This window comes from Chrysoperla carnea, chromosome 3 (assembly GCF_905475395.1).
Source record: "Chrysoperla carnea chromosome 3, inChrCarn1.1, whole genome shotgun sequence".
In the NCBI taxonomy this organism is placed as follows: domain Eukaryota; kingdom Metazoa; phylum Arthropoda; class Insecta; order Neuroptera; family Chrysopidae; genus Chrysoperla; species Chrysoperla carnea.
The window spans coordinates 10,636,366-10,658,878 of record NC_058339.1 but is presented as its reverse complement, the minus strand read 5'-3'; the positions used below and the strand labels follow the sequence as shown (position 1 = coordinate 10,658,878).

At 28.5% G+C, this 22,513-nt stretch overlaps 1 protein-coding gene across 1 annotated transcript in view; it reads left to right on the top strand.

Annotated features, from left to right (window-relative positions):
• LOC123295844 (fork head domain-containing protein FD2-like) overlaps positions 1 to 18,065 on the top strand; it is a 31,774-nt gene extending 13,709 nt beyond the window's left edge. Inside the window, exon 4 of the mRNA XM_044877306.1 lies at positions 18,042 to 18,065. Within this exon, the coding sequence (XP_044733241.1) occupies positions 18,042 to 18,065 (24 nt within the window). The remainder of the gene's footprint in view (positions 1 to 18,041) is intronic.
• The last annotated feature ends 4,448 nt before the right edge of the window (positions 18,066 to 22,513 follow it).

Here is a 22,513-nt window from a genome sequence, read left to right as displayed (position 1 = left end):
GTACATGTTGTAATGCAAAGACAATAAAAGGCTTCAAAAGTCAAACCTTTACAAATATATGTATTTTTAAAAAGCCTTTCTAGTTGAGTAAATATATCGAATATTGATTATCAATTCGAAAAATTCCGAATCGACCGCACGACTTTCTGCACGGTTTTGGAGCAAATTATCACTACATTATTTTTTTGGTGACGTTTTTTTGAATATCTTTGAATCTATTGAGCGGGTTGAGACGAATAAAATCGGCCATCGACCTAGCTTGTTATCGAATCCTGAACATAGCAAAATAACCTCAAAATATCAAGAAAATCTCATATTTTGCATATTATATCACTGACTTGATGGCGGCTCGAGCGACGGTGTACAAAGCCCGTTGAGTAAAGAGTGAAACGTAATGACATTGTTTTACAGCAAAAATTCATAAAATTTGTAATAAGTACGTGAAAAATTTCATATTTGTTCTGACATGTTGATTTGTTTTCGTTATAATTTACGTGTGAGCGTAAAGAAAGATATATTTTCATGATTTATTTTTCATTGATAACAACATGACAGTTTATATTTAACATCAAAGGTTTATAATACATTAAAATATTAAACCGCATCCTATAAATGTTCGGATATAATATTTGTATTAAATCTTAATACTCGAAACATATGGATCCTAAACAGAATTTAAAATAATTCCTATCCCTTTCTCTTTAGAGAAGTACAAATCGTTTGAATTCGAAAGGAAAATTTTATGTAGAATAGAAAGAATTTCCGACGGAATTGTAGCTGTTGCTTTTGTATTGATGATGGAATTTAGAAAAATTTGTTCAAATATTCATCGATCTTACCTAATAAATACATATATAACGATGCATACGTTTATGTGTCCGTAAACTCTCTAGAAATTGCAATTGAAGTCCGATTTGAAAAAAAGGTATCAAGAAGGGTTTTTTGTATTTGAAAAGTCAAATTCGTTAATGAGATAACGATAATATAATGTAGTTAAAATTATTGTTATTTTTGGAGTCGGTGTCAGCCAAGGAAACAACTCTGACAGAACAGTTTTCTACATTAGCTTGGCTGACACCGACTCCAAAAATAACAATAATTTTAACTACATTATATTATCTTTTTTTTTTTTAATTTTTAGTGCGTTTTAATTTATTTTGGAAAAGTATTTCTTTTGAAGTCGGTTTTCTTTTTGTTAAAAGTTTTTTTTTATTTTGTGAATTTTAGTCAATCTGAATTACACCTAATTTGTCACTAAAATAAGGATCATCGAAGTGATATTGAGTTATTCGTCCTCTTGTCGTGCATAATGAATGCAAATTTAAGACTTTTATGGTTTTCTTATGGATGCCGTTGTCAGAACTGGACCAAAATGAAATGGGACCAAACGGGAAACACCAGCTTTCAAACAGATAAAGAATCATCAAAATCGGTTCACCCAGTCAAAAGTTCTGAGGTAACAAACATTAAAAAAAAATACAGTCGAATTGATAACCTCCTCCGAAGTGGAAATTCGCTTAGCTAACGCTGTTATTGCGATACGGCTTTTTTAAATTTTGGGAAACCTCAAAGGACAGACGGACAGACAACCGAAAATGGACTAATTAGGTGATTTTATAAACACCTATACCAAAATTTTGTTCATAGCATCATTATCATCAAACTTGGGATTCAACTTAGTATACCTTGCATATTACATACATGTATGGTATCAAAAGTTAATATTTCAGCTGTTTAAGAACTGAAATCCAGAATTTTTCCTGATAAGTGGGAACTTATGTGCTTCTCTATTACTTACTCATATTATTATAGATTGAAAATCATAACTAATTCGTGTACAAGTGGGTAAGTGGGTAGAGTAGTAAGATGTTTATAGTTAGAACATATTTGTTAAGTATACCAATCCGATGCCGATGCGGGCGGTCTTACATTACACACAATTTGTCTATTGAGGTAAAATAAATATCCATTCTATACATAGATAGAGGATAGTAATAGTTAGTATCTCCAATATTATAACGTCATGTAAAGCAATAACCACAGTTGTAATTCCTAACTATGATAGCTTTATTAACCCTGGTCAGTAAGTCTTTGGTATAAAGTCCTGTTACGAGAAAACTTAAGATATACAGGATGAATAATTGTGTATGATTTATAGCTTTAATTATATTTTATGGATTTGTATTGCTCCTTTTATAATTAATACAAAAATATTTCCTAGATAGAAAAGTAAAGTTCAAATGTATTTATTGGATGTTACAATTCGTTGTGTGCGTAGTCATGGTAGGGACAATAAAATCGATGCCAGCGCTTCCAGTGAAAAATTTTGGCGTTATATGAGGCTGTTATTACTAATTTGCAGTTCTTTAAATGTTAATGTTATAGAAATGTCAAATTAAAATTATTGTAAAACACGAATTAATTAAACTTAATGCATTAAAAATTGTGAAAATATGAAATCAAATTGCACAATTATTATTTTTCAAATGTAAATTATCATAATTATTTATTTAAATTTGTGAGACAATAATATTAAATTTTCAATGTAAGTCTTAAATGCAATCCATACAATTATATATGCATCCATACAATTCTATAATTAAAGTAGTGTATCGTTACCATGGAAACGAAACTCACGCACGGAGCGAATACAAAATCAAAATTTTAAAATTCCAATTGTCTTGATTAGAATTTGCGATTTTAATTGGCCATTTTGAAATATCACTAAGGGTGGAATTATATGTATTTTTAAAACTTGATTTTCACTTACTTTTAAACGTCGGATAATATTGAAACTTCGCAGACTTATCAAGTCTCGATGAAAATACAATAATTTAATAAGATTGTCCGATTATTTTGGTCAGAATCTTCAGGATTAACGGTAAACTAAGAAAAATTTTTGATGGTGGAAGCGCAAGGAACATACCATAATATTAATAAATAAACGTTTAAAAAAATTAAAAAACTTGCTTTTGTTGCTATAGTTGAACTAAAAAGTAGAAAAATTAAAGAAACAGGCTTTTGTAGTTAGGTGAAATAGAAAGTAGAAAATAACTTTACCAATATCTGTTCAAAAATATTTACAATAATTGAAATCTAACACTCCTCGTTTTTGTATGATAAAATGAATAGAATAGATAAGTAGAATAAATAAATTTTGAGTTCAGTTACTTACAAAAGCGTGTTTTTTAGTTTTTAAAAATATTATATTTTGTTAGGCTTAATTCTAGACGTTGAAAAATTAAATTAAACAAAAATTGATTGAGATATTTCCAACATAATACATAATACTTAGTTTCTATGCTAAGACTATGGAAAAAATATTTTTCGATAGAATTTTATGTTTCACAAACTGTCTATTCTTGGTATTTCAACAATTAACTCAGTCAATTGATTGTTTATTTACTTTCGTTTTATTCTAGTAGCATTCGTTTCAACTCTCCTATTTTCTCCAATCGGTTAAATTAATTTTTTAATATCGTAGAAAATAATTGAGAGGCCCATGTAAACGTCCAAAACTTTTGAAACTTCGAGATCTCACAGTTAACATTATTCTGAATCTGTGAAGAAAAATGGCCAAATCTATCGACAAGTGCTTTCATACTCGAAATATCTTGCCAGGGAACATTATATTAAATATGAAATTTGCTCCAAGGACAATGAAAATAATACGCTTTGAAGTTATGACAAGTAACGCCAGCAGGGTACAACTACAGCAACGGTTTTGTCAGAAAGTTGTTTTAGGAAGCTCATATCAAATAGAAAACTGAACTTAATAAACTGAAGCTAACCGTAATTAGGACACAAATCAGAAGTCTATGCTAGGTCCAAGCTTTTTCTCTAATCTTTACACCCTTTATTCACGTAAGTAAATATGTTTACATATACTAACTACTAGTATTTGTATTTAACATTGTAAGATGGTGTTGTTAGTATAGGAGGGTCGTAAATAACAACTTGGCGGTTTTGTTTATATATGTATTATATGTTGTATGTATGTTTATATGGACATATTGTTGTGGTCGAAAATCGTGTGCTACCAAATGACCAATGCTATACAGCTTGCTTGTTATTATAATTCATAATAAATAATATCATATTTAAAGTATTTTCCATAAAACAAGTTTTGAAACACGTGTATTATTTGAAAATATTTGTTCGATTTTTGTTTTGTTATACACTAATGAAGAAACACTGCCATCGATTTAGCGAAATAACGTATTCTGAGGAACTTAAAACAAATGTCAAATTTACACTGAAACCAAAACTTCTATAGACGCGTTATATGATATGTATGTATGTATGTATGCATCATCAACATGCTATGAATATAGCTTCGGATACAACACCGTAATCTAGGAACCTAAACTTTTTTCGAAAAAAACGTCACCTATGTAATAATAGTTAAAGTTGTACAATAAACTATTAAATAAGTGGTTCTGATCTTTGGTACCTTCTGATTACTGTTCATAGATGGCATTTTTTTATACACACTTTAATAATTTCAATATAAAATTATGAAATTTAAATTACACATACATACTATAATTAATTTAAAAAAAAACATGCAACTTAAAAAAATGTCTATTTTGCATTTAATCTAAAGAAAATATGCTTAAAGTTCGATAATTGTAGGTCAAAGTCATGGAAACAGGCGAATGCCCTCGATTGCCTTCACAACTTTTGGCTAGAGCATTTTTCCGTGGCTAGTATGTTCAATTAAATACAATACAGACAAAGTTTTGAAGTCACATTTCCTGCGAAAACTGACAATTTTTGAAAAAATGTTTTGGATGAAAATGTTAGTTTTTTTTATCAACTTTCTAACTTAAAGTGTTATCCTATCTCTTATCGTTTAGGTCATTTAAGATAAGGTCATTTTTTAATGATTAAACTGTAAGGAGATTAGTATTATATTTGATTCTTTGTAAATCATATAATTCGATAAATTACTCGAATTCTAATAATGATAAATTAAGTTTTCGAAGTAGGAAGTATTATATTTATTTAATTTTAATAAGTATGTTGATGAACATGACTTGCTTAAATATATTAACGACTGTCAATTTTCAACATAATTTGTATTATGTTTGCTAAAAATTTATATAAAATGTATAAATTTCAAAATAATTGTAATATAATCGATCGTTAATTTTTAAACGTGGGTGTATGTATTTCTCTGTGAGTTAGAGGCTTATTTTATAGAGGCTTAAATTAAAATAATGCAAAATATATATATTTTGTAAAAATTTATTTATTTTTGATAGTGATAAGAATGAAATAATTATGTTTAAGTTTAAAGACAATGAAAGAAGCCTACATATAATTAGTATAGTTGAATAGGGAATATGTTTATGTAAATTGAAAAGGTGGTAGACATAACAAGATATGTCACCTAACTTTTTAATGAATTTTATCTTCTTGTAAGACATTCCGGTGGAACTTGATTCTTATTTGGTCATCCAGAAGAATGATAGTGTTTCTTTAGTATTTTGATTCGATTTAATTACGAGGGCGGACTGTTTAAAAGTCATCAATTATTTACAAAAAAATTTAATAGATTAACAAATAAGAAAATTGCATTAATCTTATATATCTTTTTTCTGAGAAATACACGTTTTCAAGGCAGAAAAATAAATGATATTTAAAATGAAAAAGACAATTAGAAGCCATGGAAACATGGCTAAAACTGTTACAGACAAATTTTATATTTCCACGTTAACTATATCAAGCCAAACACACGGTATATACAATATGTAAAATTTAAAAAACAATTAAATTTTAATGTGTACGTCGCGAATATTAGAGAGTACTTCAAATTAAATTTCACATTTATTTCAACCATTAAATGAAAACTGATGTTATTATATTATATTCCCAGTAAAGTTAAAATGATAATAAAAAGAGACTGAAAAGTTGTAATCATAAATAATGTCCTTGAACTACAATTATAAATGATCATTTTATAACATACTGATTTAAAAAAAATAATAATACAGAAAATCAAATCAATATCATAAACCTGAGCTTCCTTAGCTACATGAATGGCATTTGTTTTATAATTTCTTGTATAAGTGATTTTCTCTCAATCCTTAGGCATCATTATTTTAAAAACTCTTAATTTTGATCCAAGTTTACTAGCTTTTAACAGAATCCATTCTCAAAATTTGAAACGTAGTGTCATCATTTTCTTTTGAACGACCTTAAGTCATGATAAAAGTAAAAAAAGTACAGATTAAAAGAATCGATTAATGCTGAAATTTTCGTTTCATGCTACCTAAGTATTTTTATCATCTTTTGCTAAGATTTGGAACAAAACTCAATTCTTATATATCTGACAAGTAGCTCAGACATCTGTTGATACCAAATATTTGAGTTGTTCCTTGTTGATTCCATAATTTAACATTTTCGTAAACCATAAATGAATTTAATATAATGTTTCTGTTAGAATGAATATTAATACCATTTGTGGCATTTATTAGAGTGGAGGTACTTTATGTGGATTAAATATTTCATTTTCATTACGTAACAGTTATATGGGGCAGAGAACTGCGCGATTTTAAAATGATGTAAAAAACAAAAATAAAATTATATAAAGCTATTAAGAACAAAAAATTATATTTTTAAATGAATTATAAATTGTGTTTTTAAGAAAATTGTAAGCTTTAAACTCATATCAAAATTAAGAACTGCGCATAAAAATTCTTCTCCGTTTGGTAAAAACACCGACTTTGATAGTTAATTTCCTATAAACCGTTCAGAGAATTTATATGCATTATTCACAAAAGATGTATAAAAGGATGATTGATCATATATATAAGAATGGATGCTGACAGTTCGATTAACGCACAGCTGAAACCGCTTTTCGTTTCTGAGATATCGCAATGTTTGGATCGATTTTAGTCCGTATCTTAAAAACTATTCGACCAGTTAATAAATGCACACGATTTTTGTACTTTTTGGGTCAAAATTACCTTATATACTGAGTTTTATCGAAATTGGAAATCACAAAAAATTTTCAATTTTTTGCAATTTTTCTAGCCTCTTTAAAAAAATCGAGAAAATCGGGAAAAAATCTTTATTTTGGAGTTCGATGAAACTCAGTGGATGGAGTAGTTTTGATCCATAAAGTATAAAAATCAGGTTTAAAAAGTATAATTCAATGATTGGACCTGTAGAAAGTTATGTCAACCAATATCAAGGACAAAACTTCATTTTCAAAAAAGTTAGAGTTCCCCACCGAAAAATTAAAATCCATAAAATTGTGAACAAAAGGGAGGATAAGTAAGGGTTATAATGTCTTTAAGGGTATAACGGTCTATAAGGGTATAACGGATAGTCTTTGTTTTAAAAAGGAGAAATAACCCAGCAAAGCGGGCGGGTATCTGGTAGTTGATAAATAAAATTTCCAATTTTTTGGTTAATTTTAATTTTTTTGGGTATCGAAATATCTTATAGCTTCAATTCATTGAATTTTCGTTTTTACAAGCGTTTTTAAAATCATACAATTCTTTCCTATTCATTATGAGATACAAAATGTTAATTAATATCTAATGTTTTGCTAAAATCCCCGCACATATTATGAGTATATCATACTAAACAATCAACTAGCGTAGCGTTCGTTATAGTGGCATCTTTAGTGCTAGAAGTATAGTTACTACGATGGTCGACACTCGATTACAACATACCATAACATAACATGGAACCCAAAATCTCTATTATAATTTTAGGTTTTGCTTGCTTCCGAAAGCAACATAGTTAGATGTAGTAATACTTCCTTGAATATAAGGATGGTATCTCGGTGTGTGATCTGTTCGGGATGTAAGATGCATATTAATAATATAATCATTGGTTAATGGTATAAAGCACACGTGTATTTTATTGTTATTGGTATCGGTATAACGTACATGAAAATACTGTGTAGCCAAGGTTTGATATAATTTAAATCAGCAAAAAAAAAAAAAAAAATAATAAAAGAAGCACCAATGTTTTGTTCTTAGCATTCATATTACTTAATTTTTACTCAGTGGAGAAAAATAATGGGTTGGGGAGTCACAGACATTAAAATCCGGACTTATACTAGTGAGAATCGTGGACTGATTTTGTGTTTTCGTGTGGGCGCCTTACCGAAAAATTTGTTTTTCTACTATTCCTCTTCCCTTCTTTCATCGCATAAGCGCCTCTTTCCCAAAAACTTATTATCGAAATTGTTTTTATTTAGTTTTTGTACCCTATCTGTAACGGTTAGAAATATCGATTCAACAAACAAAATTTTGATATAGATAATCATAAAATTAACCTAATTAGTTTAATTATAGAGAATTGAAAAAAATACACTCGAACCAGTACTCGAACCGGAACTTCTTGGATTCATGTCAAGCGCCCTACCAATTAGGCTATTCGAGTTCTAGACACGAATGCAATTTTTTCAACTCAATGAATTTTTTAATTTGTTTATCCATTATGTATATAAGTGGTTGAAAAAATTGCATTCGTGTCTAGAACTCGAATAGCCTAATTGGTAGGTCGCTTGACATGAATCCAAGAAGTCCGGGTTCGAGTCCTAGTTCGAGTGTATTTTTTTCAATTCTCTTTAATTAAGATTACTAGACAAGATATTTGTCAATATTTAGTTTACGCCTGTATGTAGCATATTACATCAAAAATAATCTAGTAGACCATGATGTAAATATCGTATGCATAATTATAAGTAAACAACAACAATAAGTAATACTAATTAGTTTATTTAAGTCTGTCTGAGCTGAATTTTTTTTAATATCGTGCTCCGGACCCACTAAGTGAGTTTGAATTCGAAAACTGGAAACATGAGTCCATTGGGTTTTGTAAACCCTAAGATAAAAAAAGTTTAAATGTAATGTATAATTGTTCATATTTGAAACATTTTTTCGTAAATAACTTTTTTTTTCTCGTGAGAGCCTAAATTAGTGCAAGAAGATGGTTAGTTGAAAATTTGTAGGTAGCTTGATTGGTTCTAATTTCAAAATAAACTCATCCGATAACTGATATTTTGTATTCAGTATAATTTTACTTGTTTGAAGCAAGTGGATGCTTTTAACCACTTTTGTGAATCTCTAGAGGGAGGCAGATGCCCTTACGTACCCTCTCTCGTTGGTGACGGCCATGCACATTTTTATTTCATGTCATTTTCTTATAAAGGTGACGAACTGAAGTGCGTTTAAAATAATAAGTAAAAACCATCTTTTCAGTCAACAGTTGACTGTTTTTATCTTTGTAAATGTATACAGCATTTCTATATAGTTTACATCAATCCTAACAGAGGTAGTTGTGGTACATTGTTTTTCTTAAATTGTATAGTCTCAACTAGTGTCACTAGAGTGAACTCATTATATCTTTTATGTATATAAAGTATCTTACATTGCTTTATTCATGAAATATTACCCAGGATACATTTCGATTAAATGACCAAATTAAAACATCAATTTGCAATCTCATTTGAATAGAATTAAATTTCGATTTTGCGTCAATTTCCTAGTATAATATAAATACGTATTTCAACTATCAGGTAGTCATCATTAGTATGAATAGAACTAAGCGTAATTACTCTTATAGCGTTAGTTACTCTTTGATATTTTGGTGAAGGTCTGCACACTGTCTCTCACTGTATGGAAAATTTTTCTAGAAAATAAACTAGCTGGATTTGGATTTTTCTGGAAATCCGTTCCGCTTTCTATAATACAACTTTATTCGATAAAATTTCTTTAAGTTTTAACCAAATATATTTTATATTTTAAAAATGTGTTTTTAGAATAAATATTTTTTAAATATAAACATAACGATATGATATGTATTTTTAAATAAATAAGCATTTATTTAAAGCTTATTAAATTGCTAAGGTAGTAGAACATATATAGCTATATATAAAATAGTTTTGTCATATTTAAGTGTGGAATATGAGACGATACATTTTATTAAGAATTATATCATTTATATATGTTACCGTTTTATTGTAAGAATCATTAGTTTATAATAAATCTAACCAGATTGTTAACTATCGATACATTGTGAACGTAGAATAAAATTTACAAACGAACTTTCTGTTTTCTTTATAGATTATAAAAGAATGCTTTTAGTAGTCAATGATGATCCACAGAAGTAATGACTTTGTTCATTTAACTTCAGTGATTTTGTAGGAAATTATTAGGAAATTGTTTGAAAGTATTTTTACTTTATTTCAATATGAAACACCCAACTTCGAGATGAGGTTGTCATTATTTTAATTTTTGTTTTCAGTGTAGGTTTATGGATTCAAATTCATGTTGCATATATCAATAAGTTCTGGTGAAAGCTTTATGTAGTGATTGAACGATAGATTGCAATGTTTTTATAAACTGACGACGATTTAAGGTCGTTATATTTTAAACTAACAGTCTACCATTGTTAGTTTATAATCTAACGAAAATAAAACGTGTTAGTTCAAATCTTGTTTGTTTTAAACAATCTATCGATAGTTTACAATCTGACTATATTTATTATAAATTAACGATTCTTACAATAAAATGGTGACAAATATATAAAAAATTTTGTAACATATGTAGTATAGTAAGTACGTAGATTCTTACAAGTCATATGTGTGTTATTATGCTATATAAACACTGTTAAAATATTTTTCGTCTTGTGAACTGTTGTGGGTAATATTATAAATGGCATTTTATTAAAGTAAAATAGCTGGGTTGTTATAATAATATAATATTTGTATAACATTTTTATTATTTAAACATGATCGTCACTGTTTATTTTCATAAATTCTTTTATAATGTCTTTGGCGTGTAATTGGGAGCAAACTCTGGCCCTTAACTTGTTCCAGTTCTTAAAAATTCTCAATATAATTTTTAGCATTCAAAACTTTATTCCTAAAGGAGAAGGGAGTTTCTTGTCGAAGCTTAAGTTTCAAATATGGGGAAGTTATGCTTTACCGTATAATGCTTTAAGCAGTGTTGGATTCAGAATTTATTAGGAAAATTGCTCCTAAAATATAGAAAACTTTTCTTTGCAGGGAATCGCAAGTTTTGATCATTCGTAATTCGAGCGAATTCGTAACTAAATATTTATGTTAATTCTTAAAGCTTGCAAAAATATTAAACAAATACATATATATATTTGTCGCTTATGAGTCGAATTCCTTCCATTTACGTATTTGCATTGCATCTATTACTTGTTGATAATTATACAGGTCGACGAAATTTGGTTTTTTTAACATGCTTTTATTAGCTTCATACGTATGTTAGTATGTTGGTATGTTAGTATGTTATTATGTAACGGAAATTTTGAACATTATTTTGACCCCCTTCAAAACGTCGGATAAACTATATATTTGGCATACTTATCGAGGGCCGATGAAAATACAATAATATAATAATTTAATAAGTTTATTTGATTATCCTGATTGGCATTTTCAGGAATAAAGATTGCCATATCTGAAAAATATACAGTTATTTGCGCTCCCACCATATTTATACAGGACGCACCATTAAGGTTATTTGTATATTTCCCTAGAAAATTACGTAAAATTATTTGAAAAATAAATAAACAGTAGATAATCTAAATTCACAAAAACCAAAAAAGAATAGAAAAAGATAAAATAAAAAAAGTGAAAGACGAGTTAAATTCTACTGTTATGTTGGTATTACTAATATAAATGATAAAGCGAAGAAACCACACAAGTGTGTGTGAAGAGATATTTCACATTTATTATGTTGGTAATCCGTATATGTGAGCTATGTATGTCTGTTATATGTAACTACTACAGATATATATATATTTACACGTTATATATATATATCTATATATCATTTCCATGTAATAATGTAATGTTATTATAGCTCTGAATGTTGTTTTTTGGTTCTTTACCGTCCCACATATAATATTCATAGGTTGGTAGTGACTAGTACGAAACGACCGAAATCTGAAGTATTAACTATTTGCTTTAAAATAATGCTTATTCAATGACTTATAAAATACAAGTTCTTATAATCTTAAGGAACAAAATTGTATATTTTGTTAATCGGCTTCTAACTGAAACCAATTGTATTGCCATAATTATGTTATTTATAAACAAATGACAATTTTACGGTCTATTTCGAATACTTATTTCAGGTGTTTGGTTCATTTTCCCTACATGATTGTCAGAAAGTCTTGGTTTATTTCACGGTACATATATAATATAAACCAAATACATACTTTGTAGTCAAATAATATGTTATTTTTAGTTTTACAATACCACGCAACTACAATAATAAATAATATATTGTGTACAAGTGCTGCTTATAAATTTGATAATATAGATATCGCTCTTCAATCATCAATACCCTAACTATAGTCGTCTCTGCTCATAAAATGATGGATCTTCGATGAACTCATAATTAGATTAAAATTTTGTTTTTATACCATCGACAACCTTATATTTTTATGGTATTATTTATAAACTACAAGATTGTCTAAATATTTTAGATAGTTTTTTATCACACTCTCTAGATTTTTTAGTATAGAAATATCCAATTGAAAAGGATAACCTATATGATTCATCATTTTTTCAGCGAATTTTGAAGGATAAAATAATAATAAATAGCTCGATGATCTAGGAATTTTTTGTGATTTTTGGAAACTTTATAAAACACTTCATTATATACTGAGCATGTTAAAAGCGCAAACTTTCACAACTCAAATCTATAAATTGAACTCCGTACCGGTTGTTTAAACAATATTTAAATTTGTTTAAAATTCAATTTTATCGGGTTTAATACTGGCTTAAATTTGAAGATTTTTTTTACAAGCATTGTAAATGTAAAACGAGTCGCATAGAACTTGCCTTATAAAAACTTGAATAATTTTTCCTATAGCGTTCAAAAACCACATAATTTTGTGCTCTTTTCAATTAATTTTTTTCCACGGATTATATATGTTCTTGAAGAGACTCCCATACATTTTCTTCAAGTTCAAGAACATCCTTAAAGGTAAGTATACATCTATAAGGATGTCTCAATATGTAGACCTCATATTTCCGTTCCTATCTATACGAGTATATTGTTTTTGTATATAACTTTTACATTTATTTATTATACCTTGTATACAAGACATTATATATCAAGGTATTCGAATTTTAGTCCCAAGTTCAACGATCAGAAATATTGACGAACAAAAGTTTATTAAAGGTGTTCATAAAATCATCTTATTGATCCATTTCCGTTATATCCGTTTGTCCATCTGTCCGTGAGCACTATAACTCAAAAACGAAATATTTTTTTTTATACGTCTTTTGTGAAAAATTCATATCGTTTCTCTGTATGATTTAGGAGAAATTAACGATCAAAGTCAGTGTTTTTACCAAAAAAGTTTTTATTTTCATGTACAGCTCTAAATTTTGGATGATTTTAAAGCTTAAAGCTTGAGGAAAATTGTTAAATACACTTATTGACTAAAAAACCAACATTTATCACGACTTCCAAACACCTTAATAAATATATTTTTGTTTTTTAAAACTTACATGGTCTTGTATTCGACACTGTATATACATAGTATTTCAACAATTAACTCAATCAATTGTTTATTTTAACTTGTTTATAGGTATGTGTGTGTGTGTGTATATAAGAAGAATTCCTATGGAGTGTGAATATGTGAATTATTTGCTCGCACCTTGGAAATAACATTAAACAAATATATATAACATGTGAACATACATTTGTGTGGAATGGTTGAAGAGAAGAAAGAAATGTATGAAAAACTTGAAAAGCTTGAAAAGAATAATTTTAATAACATTTGTTTTTTAATGATAAAATACTTTTACTGTTGTGGGTGATAGAAGAGCTCTTATTGCATTTAAAAAAAAGTATTTATTTATTCCAATAAGAGGATTAGCAGCTCTGTTTGTTTGAATTTATTCAGAAATATTAACTAATGAAATATTATCTTACAAAATAGTTTATAAATCTGATATATATTATATTCGTAAAAGTTTAGCTGGATGGTACGTTGGATGTTTGTTACTCTATCACGCCTGAACAGATCTGGATGAAATATTTTTGATAAAACTGGCAAATTTGATCCGATTTTATTGGAATTTTTTTTGAATCCCACTAATTTTGAGTCATTCTTTTCAGCTATGGTGCGAGTTTTTCGCTAGTTATCACTTATGTGCTTCATTTCGGGACCAGGATTCCATATTCTTGGAATCTATCAGAGAAAAGTTAATTTTGATCACAAATTTCAAAACTATGACCAAAATTTAGTAGGATTACATGCTTTGTTTATCAAAATTAGATAAAATTTGAATGTGATAGAGCAAAATTAAATTTTTTGGATTCTGATGACGTCATAAAGTTAACAAATTCGATTTTTTTGATAACACAGGCAATTTGCTCCGATCTTATTGGAATTTCTTTGAAATCCACTTATTTGGGGTCATTTTTTTATAAGCTATGTCAGTTTTTCGCTAGCTATTACTAATATGCTTAATTCCGGGACTATAGGACTCCATATTCTTGAAACCTAAATGATGTTAAATACGATCAGTATACGAAATTTCGTTAGAGCCAATCAAAATCGTTAGAGCCAATCCCCATATATATAAGGCACAACCTAAATTCTTGCCACAGGCGCTATATACCCTCGTTACGACTCTCATATGTTAATATAATATGTTTAATAATATAAACATGCTTGTTTATTATGCCAACACATATAATACTGTGTATATAGAAGTCATATATGTAGAAATTATATTGTACAAGGTACAAGCAAGCAGGTAGGAAAGTAAGAAGGTATAAGTGAGAGAAAATGATTAATTAATAGATAACGTAATTAATATTTATGTTATTTTAATATGATATATAAACAACAAAAAATATATAACATATATGCTTGTAAATAAATAAAATAATTTGTATTATAGAAGTTCAACATGGAAAAATCACTACGAATAAGAATCGGTAGTTAAACGAAGCGTACGCCACAAGCTCTTATACTTTGTTTTTCATCGTAAAGTCTAGTCAATTGAATAAATCTAATCTAATCTCTGTATTTGGGCAACCTAATCTATCAAGGATGGCACAAATAGGTGGAAATGGAATGCAGAGTTTCTGAGATATCGCTATATTTGGATCGATTTTAGTCCGAATCTCAAAAACTATTCGACCAGTCAACAAATGCACTCGATTTTTGTAATTAATGGGTCAAAATTACCTTATATACTAAGTTTTATCGAAATTGGAGATAAAAAAATTATTTCGATTTTTTGCAATTTTGAAAAAATCGAGAGAATCGGGAAAAAAATTTTGTTTTGGAATTTGATAAAACTCGGTGGATTGGGTAATTTTGATACAAAATGTATAAAAATCAGGTTAATTTATTCATTGGATGCAGAGTTTCTGAGATATCGCAATATTTTGATCGATTTTAGTCCGTATCTCAAAAACTATTCGGCCAGTCATCAAATACACCCGACTTTTGTACTTTTTGGGTCAAAATTACCTTATATACTCAGTTTTATCGAAATTGGAGGTAAAAATTTTTTTTTCGATTTTTTGGAATTTTTTAACCCTTTGAAAAAAGTTTGAAAATCAGAAAAAAAATTTTTTGTTTTGGAATTTGATGAGACACAGTGGATGGGGTAATTTTGATCCAAAAAGTATAAAAATTAGGTTAATATAATGATTTGAACTATAGAAGCTACAATGTCAGCGAGTATCATAGGCAAACCTTCATTTTCTAAAAAGTTAGACCCCACCTAAAAATTAAAATCCATAAAATTGTGAACAAAAGAGAGGATAAGTGATAGTCTATATAGCGTGATAGTCTTTGTTTTTAAAAGAAGAAATTGAACAGCAAAGCGGGTGGGTATCTACTAGTATAATATAAATTTATTCCAAATGATCAGTTTGTGCCCTTATGTTACTATAAAGCATTAAATGAACTAAGCAGAATAAACTAACTAGACTTTCCAGAACGAAGCGAATTATGTAAATGCCTACGAAAAACTTATAAAAGTAGTTTGATTACGTGTATGTATGTATGTTTGTGCATAGTTAGAGGTGTAATTTAATTATTTTATTACGTATTATAAATAAGTTGTAATGCATTTTTTTTCCCTAGTGTTTAATTAAAACACTTATTTACATTTTTTATTCCATTATTATCGCGTTGTTTTATTATTAGTATTTTATCTTAACTCGTCAACACTCGCGTCCACCGTTCGATAATCTTTAGTTGCATGATTTTATTACTGTTTTGTTGGGAGATTTACTCATGCGTCAAATATTTCGAAAAGTTTAATATTCTTTAACTTTGTAAATCATAATCTCTACATAATTTTATATAAAACTAGAGTGATACTCACCCGCTTCGCTGGGTTTAAATGTAAAGATTGCTCTCGCTTATCTCCTTTCTATAACACTCGAAATAATGGTAAGGATTGTTTTACACAGGTAAAATATATGTATGGTTTTCCATTTTTTTAAATGTATAATAGTCGTAATTATTCATTGAGTATATACGAAAAGATGGCCGTGAAATATTTTATACTGACTATTTTTACAGAAATCTGTAGTTTATGGTAATGTCAAATGACTACTTTTACAGAAACCTGTAATTTATGGTAATGTCAAATTAAATTAATTTTTAAATTTTTTTATTAATATCTTTATAAATTATATATCTCATGTGTTATTCTGATATATCAGCTATATTGCTGTACAGTTTCATTAAAAACCATACGCTAGTTTAAGCGTGAAAGCGTAACAAACAAACAAACAAGCATGCTTACTTTTGCATTTATAATATATAGAGATAGAGATAAAGATTTTTACTGCACTAACTAATTAAAAATAGTCTGATTACGTGATTATTGAATGATGTTTGAGAGTATAAATATTAGAGCAGAGCAATAATCAAAATAATTAAATTCATTTTTACTAATTTCTCGATATTTCTATCACAATCACGCTTAATCATGATGAGCGAAATTAAATTAAGCCAAAGAAGGCTTTTTTTTCTTAAGATTCATAATACCTCTATTCGTGACACACTGCATGACCGCACGTATGGATTTAAAGTTTTTGGGTGCACAGTAAGGTAATAATATGATAGTATGGAATTAAAATTATTTTTGTTTGCATATGCCCATAAAACCTTATTTACCTTTGATGTACATTCCTATAATATTTCACCCTATTTTCTTTGATTATAGACTTAGTTCCCATTGGAGCTTTTCAATGGCATATTTATTCGATAACATAATAAAAAATAAAAAAATCGGTAAGATTGCTTATGTGCAAATAATATTGTCGAGAACTTTCATGTCGAAGAATGATACATTGATGAATATATACTTATCTGATTCAAATTTAAAAGTGAACATAAAAAAAAAACACATTAACTGTTACATATTTTTAATTAATAGTTCAACAAACTGATAATGTTTGCCTGATTATTAAAAAAAAAAAAATATATATAACAGTGATAAAAATGTAATTTATATCTTAAGTTGTCATCACTTGTGTTTGATGGCACCATTTTGTGTTGTATGAAATTAATATTTATGTATGGACATAATAATTATTATTTTTAGGATGTTGTATCATTGTTTTTCTTGTCTGATATTATACCATTTATATGAAATATACCAAGGTATACTAAGTTTAGTCTCAAGTTTGTAATGCTTAAAAATATTGATACTATGCGCTATCTGTGGGTATTACAGGTAAACGTTAAAAACGATAAAAAACTAAAAATTCAACCGTTTACAACAAATTTTGGCTAAAGCTCTTATTCATAGAACTCAGCAGTAGGTTATTGGACATTAGAAAAATGGTTGGGGAAAACTTTACCATTTCGAAAATAAAGTATGTGGCAAGTCAAATATCGAAACGTTAAAATGAACGCTTATTGAAAGAAATTAACCTCGAAAATGATAGAAAAACACACTTCTAAAAATATATAAAGGAAGGAACGTCCAACAGCAAAATAAGAGTTTGTGAGTGAATCTAAATTTATATTTAATGTTGTTTCAGAATCCAAAAGGCTATAACGATTAACCATGTGAAAATTGGAGTAAAAAATTTAAGAATCCTAATCTAAAGAATCTATAGACAAAGTTTTTAACAGTTTAAAATTTCGGTCAAATAATCATATTCGTAAAATAACATGATTTGTATAGCACCATTTATATACAAGTGTTTTCTCACCACTAAAAAATTTATTTATATATTACGATGGAAGTTGGAAAACGATGCGATGGTGAGATATCACGCAAACATTTATGATATAAACAGTTAAAAATAATTAATATTTAAAAAAAAAAAATTTAACAGACAAAATAACACTACTACCTCACTACTTGCCTAACAAACAATAATATTACATTTATTATTATATGTTTTGCAAATGGAATGAATATTGCTATAATGAAATGTTAGTTTGATAGTTTGGGTGGTGACCTAGTAAAGTATTTTACTATTTATTATTATAAAATAAAATCTATCCATGCACCTACTCCAGTTGAATTGTCATTTTGAAACAAAAATACATTTGGCACTCTTGTGAGTATTTTTAGGAACAGTTTTTGGAAATTATTTTTACGAACAATGAAAATATAGAACTTTGTGGTTTTTATTATTTATTAATTATTTTAAAGACGAATCATTTTAGATGAAAAAAGTATAAAATGAAGAATTTTTGTGTACCTTGACCTATCGGGTCAATTTTTTTTTAATATTCGGGAAGGTTCATACATCTAAATCTACTCAGGAAGGTCCCATAGCAAAATCTAATGCTATGGACCAAATAGGTCAAATATTAGAATCCATTTCTGAATTGATTTTTAAAAATATTATGAAAATATTCAACAAAATGGGCCAGAAACGTATACATGAAGATTTTCGAGGTCTTTGATCACTATTATGAAGTCAGAATTACGATATACTCCCTGCCTCCTTTAGAAATTCGCCCCGCTGCTACAAAATACCAATATTCTGTAAATATTCAACAAAATGAACCAAAAAAGTATACTCAGGGTTTTTTTGGGACCACTGATCACTATTCCGTAGTTAAAATGTGGATATGATCCCTTGATCCCGGGGTGGTTCAACTCCCGCTGGCCCAACGTGGATATTTTGTTGAATATTTACGTGGATGTACAAAATACAACATTGTCCCCATCACTAATGTTGGTACAGCGCGGAAAATAGGTCTCATAGACAAAGGTATCATTCACTGCGAGCTAATAAAACCAAAAGTTGAAGGTATTACTACGTATTCAAAGCAGAAGATATCTTTAAGAAAAACATAAGGTTTTCAATGTCTCTGAACTGAAAAGATTACATGTTGAAGACAGCAGTTTATTCTGCAAGTGGATGTGATAGTTATTCAATATTTATATTCTCGAAAAAAATACAAGTTACTAAAAAACGTAGACTATTTTCGGTGTAATATTAAAAATAATGATTTAAAAAAATACATTAATGTAAATTTTGATCTTTGGTACTACACTCTCTTTTATTATGAGAACCATGCATAAATACATACTTAGAAACTTAGATACTGAAAACAAACGCAAACAAACCAAACTCTAGAGAACACATTATAATAATTCAAAGATTCTATGATAGATTATACTATATAGTGTTGTTATATTATTGTAGTAGTTAAACAGCAGATATAATACAGTAATAGTATATATAGTCGACTACTACGAAATACGGAACTAGAAAATTTGAATATGCAAATTCTATAATAGTTGAAATATAGATTATATATAGGCCCATATTACATACGTATTCTATGTAAAACATCACATATATATTACAAATGATTCTAAAGTGCTATGTTGCCAAATTTTTATCATTTATTAAAAATACATAAAAATAATAGGCTTTGGCTATTCTAAGTGTATTAATTTAATACAGGTTTTATACCATGTGTGTTTGTACCATCTAGGCATATACATATCTGTAGTATGACAGAATACATCCGTTTAGTAATGCATCTAAGCGAGAGGTATTATAGTATACGAGCTATTTTATTATTTAAATAGGTTCAGTATCACGTACTGAAATGCACAAAATCCTTACAAAAACCGGGGGGGGGGGGAAGTGTCACCATTTTAAGAAAAACCGTTTTAGATTATATCTCCAAAGCCGTGTACTTTGAAGACAAAAAATGGTAATAACCTTTATTGTAGATAATTATATAACTAATTTTTTTTATATCACTAAACGTTTATGACTTATACAACTATGATTTACTTATTGACTATTTGACCGATATGTCTTCTTATTTTTGTTTAAATAGTGGAGTCAATGAGTGTTTTTACTTGGAAGTCCTCAGGAACAGCTCCGATTTTGATGATTTTTTTTTCAGAACGATTCTTTTTGTATATTATTTAAAATCAGAAACATTTCAGATGGGGGAAATAATCTGGAGGGGGAATAGCCAATGTCGTGACTGATATATCGACTCCCAGCCTAAATCGCTAATGATAGAAGTTTGAAATTTCGAGAAGTTATTGATTTTAATCTGTAAATGTTACATAAAAAAGGATTTTTCGAAATTCATACCCTAAAAGTGTGAAATAGGGGATGAAAGTTTGTATGAAAATATATAAAAACCGTCATTTTTGAGTTCATTTCTTAACCGATTTTAAAAATTCTTTCACCTATATAATGCTACATTATCAGCAAGTAAAATGGGCTATATTTTATTTTCAAAAAAATTAAGGTTCCGTAGCAAAAGTTAAAATCAATTAAGTACTGAAACCGACATTTTTGAGTTCACTACGTTACCGATTTAAAAAATTTTTTCACCTATAGAATGCTATATTTCTATACCTATAGAAATATTCATACCTATAGCTATATTCTAACAGGTTGGCTGATAAGTCCCCGGTCTGACACATAGATGGCGTCGCTAGTATTAAATGCATATTATTTTTATATAGTACCAACCTTCAAATGATTCGTGTCAAAATTTGACGTCTGTAAGTCAATTAGTTTGTGAGATAGAGCGTCTTTTGTGAAGCAACTTTTGTTATTGTGAAAAAAATGGAAAAAAAGGAATTTCGTGTTTTGATAAAATACTGTTTTCTGAAGGGAAAAAATACAGAGTCCGGAAACTCATTATCAAGCCAAGTTTTTGCTTCCACTGTATTTTTTCCCTTCAGAAAACAGTATTTTATCAAAACACGAAATTCCATTTTTTCCATTTTTTTCACAATAACAAAAGTTGCTTCACAAAAGACGCTCTATCTCACAAACTAATTGACTTACAGACGTCAAATTTTGACACGAATCATTTGAAGGTTGGTACTATATAAAAATAATATGCATTTAATACTAGCGACGCCATCTATGTGTCAGACCGGGGACTTATCAGCCAACCTATTATACCTATAGAATTGCTACATTTTACTTGCTGATAATGTAGCATTATATAGGTGAAAGAATTTTTAAAATCGGTTAAGAAATGAACTCAAAAATGACGGTTTTTATATATTTTCATACAAACTTTCATCCCCTATTTCACCCTTTTAGGGGATTAATTTCGAAAAATCCTTTTTATGTGACATTTACAGTATAAAATCAATAACTTCTCGAAATTTCAAACTTCTATCATAAGCGATTTAGGCTGGGAGTCGATATATCAGTCACGACATTGGCTATTACTCCCTCCAGATTATTTCCCCCATCTGAAATGTTTCTGATTTTAAATAATATACAAAAAGAATCGTTCCGAAAAAAAAATCATCAAAATCGGAGCTGTTCCTGAGGACTTCCTAAGAAAGCCTGTTTTATGTATTCATTGACTCCACTAAAACAAGAAAATGAAAATAACTGAACTTTTAAATATACAAATTTCCTAAAACATTTACTTTAAACATTTTTTTCTAAAATTAATATTTGTGACGTTATAATGCGTCTAATGTTGCATTACAGCAAGAGATAATTGTGAATTTTTTCTTGCAGTAATTTAGCAGAAAGGAACAAACTAATATACATACATATAGAGATTGATAAACACATTACCACTCTTTTCCATCATGCAGTCGAGTAATAAAAATAAATTTTTGTATTGCTGATACTAGTCTAAAAAATAGATTTGCAGACTGACTAAATAAAATACAAAGCATAACAAGTTCACAAACATATGTAAGTTTAATTTATTGAAACCTTTCAAACTAGCCCAATTGTAATGATAAACGACTTCTTACGAAGACACGGAATCCATATTGCCTAATTGTTTTGGGCACCCAGAGCAAAATCCTTTATATGTCCTCAATAGAGTTAAAGCAGGTCGCGGAAACAGAAATTTATGCTTAAGGTTCTCATCGTACAGTCTCCCTATTTGAATAACACAGATTTCCGAAAATATGCTCTGCTGCGTTTTCTGTAAAATAGCAATGGTGTTGCATACATTTTTTATAAATACGTATTTCGACTAACATATATTCATCTCCAGTATGAATTCGCTAATCGTAATTACTCTTATA